The 9,696-nt window shown below is 38.9% G+C and overlaps 1 protein-coding gene across 1 annotated transcript; it reads right to left on the bottom strand.

The window, feature by feature from the left end:
* Window positions 1–2,791: 2,791 nt before the first annotated feature.
* On the bottom strand, window positions 2,792–6,190 carry rpl37 (ribosomal protein L37). Its single transcript, XM_083890475.1, has 4 exons — window positions 6,111–6,190; window positions 5,029–5,164; window positions 4,648–4,732; window positions 2,792–2,902 (listed from the first exon to the last, which is right to left on the bottom strand). Exons 1-4 carry the CDS (start codon window positions 6,111–6,113, stop codon window positions 2,833–2,835), a joined length of 294 nt encoding a protein of 97 aa, XP_083746601.1. The 5' UTR covers window positions 6,114–6,190; the 3' UTR covers window positions 2,792–2,832.
* Between the last annotated feature and the right edge of the window lie 3,506 nt (window positions 6,191–9,696).

Below are 9,696 nucleotides of genomic sequence, written 5' to 3' on the forward strand. Positions count from 1 at the left end.
CCGGAGATGACGGTGGCGACACCCGCTTCTCAGGTGTCTCTGTCCGCTGCAGTCAGGACCAGGAGCGCAGGAGGAGGCTCGAACCCGCTGGACTGGACATAGTCCATCACCTCACTGTGGTCCACTGCCTCCACGGCATCGCATCGCTGCTACTGGGTGATACAAACCTGTGTGCATGAATCCTCTATGTAGATCTAAGTGTGTGTATAGTGCTGCAGATATTAGAAAACAGACGGATTGGCAAACTGGTGCAGTAGGTCGGTCGGATGAGAGCAATCCAAAAATAACTCAAAATTTAGATTCTCCAGAATCAATCGCTCGGGGGTTGATTAATCGGATTAAGAAGGGGCATCGGTGCCCATCAGTTTAAAACGCTTTTCTATCTCCCCCCCTCCTTTTTAAATAAAAAAGCCAATGTGAGCTGCGACAAAAGAAAAACATCCACCATGCTTCCTCTCAAATCTGAGCAAAGCTGCGTGACCGAAATGTGAAAGAAAGAGGAGGAGGAGGAGGATGCGCCTTTTCCCCGCCTGGTATCATCATCATCAGCAGCAGCAGCAGCAGCAGAAACGCACTGTGTGTTTCACTCAGATGCTCCGTGCTCAACCATGTCAGCCAAGGTCACGGTGTCCTTCAAGATCCAATGATGTAAATCAGGGGTTTCTCACTCCTGCTCCTGGGGAGCCACTGTGCTGAGTGTTTTAGGTGTTTTCTCTGCTCCAACACACCTGATTCAAATGGTCTGAACCTGATTTATTTGAACTAGGTGTGTTGTGTTGGAGCAGGGAAACACCAGGACCAGGAGTGAGACACCCTGATGTAAATCATCAGTTTTTCATAAAGCTAATTGTAGAACTTTCCAGCAGGTGGAACTATTACTCTCTATATTGTGATAGATGTTATGATTAAAATGATCTCCAGTCTATGTGTATGGAGAATTCAGTTTATAATCAAACCATGTTAAACCTTTATTTTCATCTCTTTTAAGTGATCATCAGAACCTGTACGCTTTGTCGGTTTACAACCGACACTTAGAAATAAGGGTTCCAAAAGGGTTCTTCTACAAGGGCTGAGGTTCTACCTGGAACCATTTGCTTCTGGGTTCTTGGTAACACTAATGGTTCCCGTAAGAACCCTAATAATCCCTCAAAATCCCTTTCCTGAATAAAGGGTTTTAAAAGGGTTCTCCTATAAGGACAGCTGAAGAACCTTATATGGTTCTACTTAGCACTTTTAATTGTAAGAGTGTACTAAGTGCTTTTCTGTCTAATGGTTTTTGAAAATGCTTCAATAATCTTGAAATAAACCTGAACTATCCATTTAACGGTTTCAGAGTATTCTGCGGTTTTCAGCAGTGATATTATGACATATTATGGATATTTTAAGACCCATTGATAGTCACATTGCTGCAGATTCTTTGCAAATCTGATGTGCTCGCCCCAAGGTATAAGCAAACTAGTCAGCTGCTTGGGGCCCCTGATCGCCGTCTACCAATCATTGCAGTCAGTAGAGTCTCGGTTGCAAGTTACGTCAGAAAACAAAACTTAAAAGACCTCGGTATTTTGAATTTGAATGGTTTTGTCTGGGAGATATCGTCACTGATATTTGAATTCCTGTAAAAAATCTCTTCTCCATAATAACCTATTTTTTGTGCCACGTAGATTGTGTCTCATGCTGAGAAAACTAGTCCATCCATTTCTCTCTCAGCTCATGGCTGCAGGGCTTGATTCATTCTCAGGCCAAATGCAAGATGAATAACACAGATGCTCTATCCAAGGACAACAAACTCCTTGACAGAAAGGAGCGATAATTACAGTCCAAGCCCCTGATTCCAGCTCTTAAAGGTGATACTAGGCAACACGCCAAGAAGGTTCATTAGTGCTTTGTGTCTACAGTGTATATCTTTCTGTCATCACTTGGAATTTAGATCCGTGGCTGGATTAATCATGAAGAAAGTAATAGCACATATAGGCACTTAATACTGTAAAGGAGGAGCTGTTGGGTTTTCTTCCTGTAAAGATATATAAATCCTCAAGATGCCAACTGAGCCATGGCAACATTACATTTCACCAAGTGGCCAAGAACTTGACTGAAGCATAGGGATGAGTCTCCATTACAAGCCCATGACCCATGAAAATGTTTTCAAAGCATTTGAAATTCTTTAATAATTTGGTTTAGTTGCAGCTAAATATCCCTCACCTCCACACTTTTAACTTCAAGTGTGGAAGTGGAAAAAGAGTGAAAAAGGACTTACTGCAGTGAATCTACTCTGCCATTTCCAATTATAGGAGATAAAAAAAGCAACTTTTTATTGATCATGCGAGTAAAAAGAAGTACATTGTCTTAGGTCAGATATTGATGAGATGCGTATACACTTTACACTCTGCTTCAAATTACTTGAAATTCAACTAACTGGAATGTTATATATGCAACTTTCACAGATCCAATGTTTGTGTGAACTCAACATCTTAGATTCAAGATCACAAAACATTTTACAAAAATGTAACTGTATGCATAACAAAAATGGGGCAAGCACAAGTTTACCTTTTGGCAACTATAGTTTGTCTTTCAATGTGGACTTCATGTGATTAACTAGAGAAACCAAGATCAGCACAAAGGCTCATGTTTCTGAAAGCAACTTTTATTTTACATTATAATTTTTAATAGTCATTTAGATTGACCCACAAATAAACAAACGTGAATCTATATTTCAATCTGTCGATGACACCAATCATGACCTCTGTGTTCGACCCCTATGGCCAGATAAAGTACAAAGAGAAAAGACAAATGCTGTTGTTGAACATCACATTTATTTAACCAAAAATGTGTCTTTTAGGAGGAGCTGGAGGCGGCCACTGCGGCACGTCTGGGTTTGGGGGTGGTGCCTTCCCTGAAACCATTCCTGAGAAAAAAAACGAGAGAAAAAGCATTAGATTGATGTAGACAATTACTTGTCTGACTCAGTGATACATTCTAATAAAAATCAAAGTCACGGTATTTGTTGTTGCTTACAAACCTTGATTACTAAGGTTTGCTGTTGAATAACTAAACCACTAAGGTTACTGCAGCTGCTCAGGTCTGATGTTTGGACAGATTGATAAACAGCCAGTCTGTGATATCCTGGCATCGACTGCACTACTCGTCGTTTTGTTTAAACAGGATAGTTATAGTTGGCATTTTGGTTAAGATATTATCCAAGGGAGACATCTCTCAAGTCTCTTTATTTATTTTACAGACTGATTTGTCACAGCAGGTTAAGAGCAGCGACCAAGTCGCCACCTGAGCTTATCACCAATATTAGGTTGATGGGAACTGGCACAGGTAGAGAACAAGGAATCATTATTCCAATAATTACATGTCTGGCTGAACATGTTTAAACAACTGCTTGTGTCGCAAGTGTCTCTGCTGTGGCACTACGGAGGGAATGTTTGACTGAAACACGTCAAGTCACAATTTTGATTGCTTATATAAACACATTCACTTTCGACAAAGGCCTGAAGACAATGGTAAAAACTACAGTATGTTGCCAACAAGCATAATTAAGGTATACACTTTGATGAGGCAACTTCTAGCTGGAAAAGGGAACTTTCAAAACACTACTTCAGTTGCTGTCCAGGTCTTGGGTGACAAAAGCCTGAGACATTACAGCAACATAAATCTCATCTTTGACATTTATAGACACTTGGCATCCATAATGTTACACTAGTGCTTCCTTTCTTTTTCCTAATCCTGATGTCAAATACCAACTCTTCAAGGCCTTCCTGATGTTCACTGGCATGACAGACAGGAAATGGGAAGAGGAGCAAACCTTAACTTGGATGTAAAACTGTGAAATTATATTTTTGAGAGTATATCGTTTGGGGAAATGTGTTCACTCCTCTATGTGCCAGACAGTTTTGTAACTTACTCGAACGTCACTAAAGCCTTGTTAAATCAAACCGATAGACATAAAATGGGAAGTTTCCAGAGCTTTTATGCAAGCCAACCCCTCATTAAGACCCAAGCCACAGAATAATAATCTGAAGAAAAACAAAAGGGTCCTTGCACTTTGTGCCAGGTGCCATTTCAGCCCTGGCACTTCTGTGTTTGGGCTCTAATAATCACCACTAGAATAATAAATAAAATGAGTTGAATAGAGAACAATCGAGACTCCTGTGTGTGGGGTTCAATGTCACCAATCCTGTGTCAGGAAGCTTACCTCAGAGAAAATATTGATATCATTTATATTCATTTGTTCAGACATTTTTTTCACCATCATTGGTAAGCAGCATTGACTGTTATTCATGTTAGAGAAGTACTCTTCAACAGGAACACAGACAGATTGGTAACAAAATCCCCAATTATACTTGAAAACCAACAATTTCACTCACATCTTTTATTTTATGTTTAGTCCAGAGAGTCTAGAACCTGAACTGCAGCACAACAGATTCCTATTGTGGGTCCAGATTTATTAAAAACAAACTCATGGATCTTTTTTTGAAAATGAAACAATCTCCTTGACCTGCCTGTTAAGCCAATGACCTTGTGTCCCTTACAAAATAATTGAGATAAACTGGACTAAAGGAGCGTTCACAGTGAGCACAGGCCATGTTGCCACAGACCATTTACTGGACATTCTTGTGTTTCACATATCAGCAAAGATCATACCTGAATCTGCGATAGACGACCTTCAGGTGCCTCAGACGGCCAGTTCCGGTGGTGTTCCTCCTCTTAGCCTTGGCGCTCCAGTTATCTGTCAACAAACATCAGTATTCATCACAGCAGTCCAGCCAAGAACAGAAGATAGAGCTGGATAATGTCCAAAAATAATTTGTTAAATTGTCTCAAAATAATTTGAGAAATGCCATATTGTTGAATAATTGACTGAATTGTAGCTTTTAATGCCGCAAACTGTGACGTAAAAGATGACATGATTTCTAAAAGTAATTTAATATTCAGCAAAAATACATTTTAAATGATTATATTTCTAGCACAATTGGGTCCTCTTTATAGTTAAACAGGTCTTAATTCAAAACATGAGTGACTTACACTTTCTCTTGCGCTTCTGAGGGTAGCCACACTTGCCACAGCTGGACTTCTGCAGGTGATAAGCCTTGGAACCGCAGCGACGACACAAGGTGTGCGTCTTGTTCCTGCGCTTACCAAAAGATGATGTCCCCTTGGTCTGAAAGATTAAGACAACCACAGCTCAGGAACAATTCTCAAAAACCAGAGCATAAATTCATCAGTTTGATAGTCTTGTCTCAGTTTAGAAAAAATGAATCATAGTAAATCATTTGTTCAGACATTTGTGTTTAAAGTCATCATTGACAAGACTTGTTCTTTCAAATAACACTACTACATGATGATGTTTTGATGGTCGTTACGTTGACTGTTTCTATAAATTACTTACATTCACATGTACCCCATAGTGCAGGCTACTTGTCCAGCTTTAATAGTGAAATGCAGTCAAATGCTAAAGTCTGATGTTATCCGTGATCACTGTAGAATGGATCATCTCAGAGAACCTTCTCATTTCTATCATAAATACCCCCTTTTTACTGATCAGCTCAAACTTAATGTCCATTCATACAAGCATAGCGTGTTTTAATATATATTATACGTTTTAAGCTGGTAATCACAGCATTTAAACAATTACATATACGGATATGAATATATTGTAGGGATTTACACGACTAGAGTCAATGTACACGATCACCTACAGACATCACACTAACAAACTAGCAAATAATGCTAACCGATACAGACAAGCTAATTAGCCACTTCTCAAACAACTTCTACGTTTACAAAAACAACGCGAATAACCCATGCTCGGTCAACTAAATGCTCAACCGTAATCCTGCTGGGTGAAATTAACGATAACCGATTGTCTCTCAGGTGAGTTAACCCGAATGTGAACACTAAACTCAATGCTAACGGTAGCAAATACATGACGAACGGAAGCGACAGTAACATAGTTTTCTTGTCAAAATGAAGCATCATCTAAAAAAATACTTGTGCCGAACGATACTAGTGTTTATCCGACAACGAACAACCATCGTAGTGTGTAAGATAAACGACATTTTGAACAAGATGTTTGCAGATTTCTGTGTAACGGCATTGCAGCTCACCATTTTCGCCCGGTGGCTGAGGGAAAAGAGGGCGGAAGAGGAGCGGGTTCTCCCTCAAATTACATCCGAGAGACACTTCCGGTGTAACTCAGAAATGTGTCCCCACCTTTTTTTTTTTTTTTTTTTGCCAATACAAGAAGATCGTCGATCATTAATAGTTCCACCCACACCTGTGTTCAACCATTATTCTCCACGAGTGTGTTTTCTTTTTTAAAATGGTAAATGCAAGCAACACAAAAACATCATGCAGCATTTTAACAGTAAAATAATGAACATTTATACAGTCCAGCTAAAATGTGTTTTTACAGGCATGATTAGAACTGCAACCCAGAGTGCATCTGAAATAGTACAATTACATTTTAGTGTAAAATTGTGTGATATAGGAAGGGGGGGGGGGTTACTATAGTATTTGTATGCAACTTTCTATCAACCAAAATGTGTTTTTTTTTGTGTGTTTTTTTAAAGGATATAATAATTGTATTATATTTTGCAATCTCATTTTCATATATATATAATACAGAACACATATTTTATCTTTCAAATATGGAACAAATCCTTAATGGTCCACATTAATTTCCTCTTGTGTTTTGCATCTGAATTTCATGCACACAGGCAAACATTTTTTTGAATGCAGCACAATGTCATATTTGGGAAACGCAGGACAGGATACGTTGGACATGGACGATATCACAGTGAATTTGTGGATGAGATTCCACTGTTTTTAGACTACTGTTGTGGGTCGATGGCATCACCACTCAGCTCATGTATATAAACAAAAAGTCACAATGCGACTGTGTGTCACAACTATTGTCACATGATACACATCTGATCTAGGGCCACATACTGAAATGACACAAATCGTATTAAAAAATTTGAAATGGCGATTGGATTTTTTTTTACACATAACTGTGAAAAAAGTGACATCAGTGAAAAAAAAACAATGAGTCACATTAATGAAGGGGAATCAGATCTGAGTCACCTCAATCCTGGTGATGCAAACTAAACATATTCACTCCCATAAACTGCCAGATTGAAAATAAGCAAGGTCAAGATTAATTCTGAAGTAACATCAGAAAATGTTTATGCACGTGCACTAAATGTTACATTCTCACCACCTGTGACCACATAACAGCATTTGCATCCAAGACACCGAGGCATTAGTGTGTTGGACATTTCACATGCAGATACTCTTACAGGGCTTCAGGTGACATGTTAACGAGCTGCTCTTGAGTTTCAAGCAGAGTACAAGAGCAAGCTAAAAAGACATCAATTACAATCTGTGGCTTAAATGGCAAAAGCGTCAGTTTCCAAACATGTTCAACAACAACACGAGTCTAAATATTTATCAAGGGAACAAACAATACTGAGAAATGCGGTTTACAAATGAGTCAAAGGTTTAAATTTTATGGCTGCAGCTGGGGAAACCTTTATCTGTCCAGTTTACACTGAACAGATAAGTATGTCCTCCTTCAATCTGAAATGCTGAAAGAGTTTTATATTCTGTTGACATGGTTTAATCAGTTTGAACATCTGCAGCCTCACACGGCACAGGAGGAGTATGAGTTTCTGTCACAGATAAGCAGTTTCCCAACATTCCTCCTGGTCCTGCTGCAGGGTTTCTCTCTCTCTCTCTCTCTCTTTCTCTGCCAAGATGCTCTCAGTGTCTGTGAAAGATGAAGCTGCACACTGTGCTGTGTCCGAGCCAGTTTAACAGCTTGGTTGTTTATTTTCTGTACCGTTAATGTGGAGAAACCACTATAAATCAAAATGTGTGTTTTTTTTATACGTATATATTTTTGGTCTCCAGTACTGACTGTATTCAAAGGAAAACGATAATAAAATCAGGAATGTCCGTCTTGTTGACATCACTATATTGGATCTGTGAAAGGTGTATGTGACATTCCAATTAGTGGAATTTCAAGTAGTTTGAGACCAACTTCTCACCAATATCAGTATCAATATCTGACCTAAGGCAACATACTTTCTTTTGTTTATACACGCGATCAATAAAAAGTGATTTTCTTCCTTTCTGCTGATATGAAATCATTAGAGTAGATTCACTTAAATAAACTGCATTTACAGTAAATCATTCTCACGCTTAGTTGTTAAATTTCAAATGCTTTGAAAACATTTTGATGGGTCATTGACTTGTAATACACTCTTAGAAATAAGGGTTCCAAAAGGGTCCTTCTACAAGGGCTGAGGTTCTACCTGAGGTTCTACCTTGCTTCTGAAAAACCTTTTCCTGAAGAAAGGTTTTTTTTTTCAAGGGTTCTTGGTAACACTAATGGTTCCAGTAAGAAGCATTTTGATCCAGATAAACCCTTTAAAACCCCTTTCCTGAATAAAGTTTTTTTTAAAGGGTTCTTGTTGGAACCCTCCAAAAGGGTTCTAGGAGGAACCTTAATAAAAAAAGGTTCTACTTGGAGCCAAAAAGGGTTCTCCTATGAGGACAAGCCGGAGAACCGTATATGGTTCTACTTAGCACTTTTATTTCTAAGAGTGTAGAGACTCGTCCCTATGCTGCACCTGTACCAGAAAAAACTGTGAGAACTATGTGACTTAAGCCTCATTGTTTAAATCCTATTAGATTCTGATTCATTAAACATCAGATTTCATAGTTCACGTTCATTTCCTCGAGCGTTTTGCATCTGAATGTCACATGAAAGCTGTCACCCATTAAATTGGCACGTATGAATAGTTTGAGTCAGATCTGAGTCACCTCAGCCTGTCTCCAACACTGAAAGGAAAATAATAAAAACATCAGAAACTTCCTTCCTGGCACTATAAGCTCACGTATGACAAATGTGATTATATTGATGTAGAATAACATTTTTATAGCAATTAAAATGTAATGTATTGGCTGTTGTCATGCAACAGGAAGACCCAGGTCCGTGAACCGGTCCCACCAACGGCCTTTCTGCACCTTTTGTCCTATGTCAGCTGGCTCCAGTGGGGCCCCATGACCCCCATATGGAAGATAGGACAATGAATAAATGTATGCATCCACACTGTACTGACAGACTTCCTCCACTCTGGCCATGTGACCTGCACCAGTGCTGTGTTTTCCTACTCTGTTAACGTGTGTGCTTCTGCCCAAGCAAACACCAGACTGGCCAAAGAAACTAACAGAAAAGCATGTACTGGTTTCCACAGTCTGGATAGGATCATGTGTTTGAATAAAGCAGTGGTGAAGTGGGTGGGGAGACAGACTGAATAACAAGTACTAGGCATGGGATGATACCACCGATACTGATACCGATATTAGTAATTTTGGACCATTTATGAACGTATGAAGACATTTGTGCCGAGTCATTTCAAAGATGTAATTCTGCAGCTGTTTAACAGATATTGCTTTCCCAAATAAAAGAAAAAATAAACAGCTCAAACATGACTCAGCTATGTGCTGATTTGATGAGAGCACACTGTTTATTATTTGTATAGTTTGTATAGCACTTAAGTCAAACTAAGGTTTTAATTAGGGATGGGAAGATACCACTCGTTTGTGTCTGATATCACAAAATCAAGTAATTTCAAAGATGTAATTCTCAAACTGTGTAATAAATAAAATGCTTTTGTTGATTTG

Source organism: Microchirus variegatus (genome assembly GCF_963457635.1).
Source record: "Microchirus variegatus genome assembly, chromosome: 1".
Taxonomy (NCBI): domain Eukaryota; kingdom Metazoa; phylum Chordata; class Actinopteri; order Pleuronectiformes; family Soleidae; genus Microchirus; species Microchirus variegatus.

Bases quoted from the DNA above. Each gene is read 5' to 3' on its own strand.
- rpl37 (XM_083890475.1), bottom strand. The intron at 4,733-5,028 runs GTAAGTCACTCA...GTTTGTTGACAG, and splicing joins TCAGAAGCGCAAGAGAAAGT to ATAACTGGAGCGCCAAGGCT. The intron at 2,903-4,647 runs GTATGATCTTTG...TTTTTTTCTCAG, and splicing joins GTCGTCTATCGCAGATTCAG to GAATGGTTTCAGGGAAGGCA.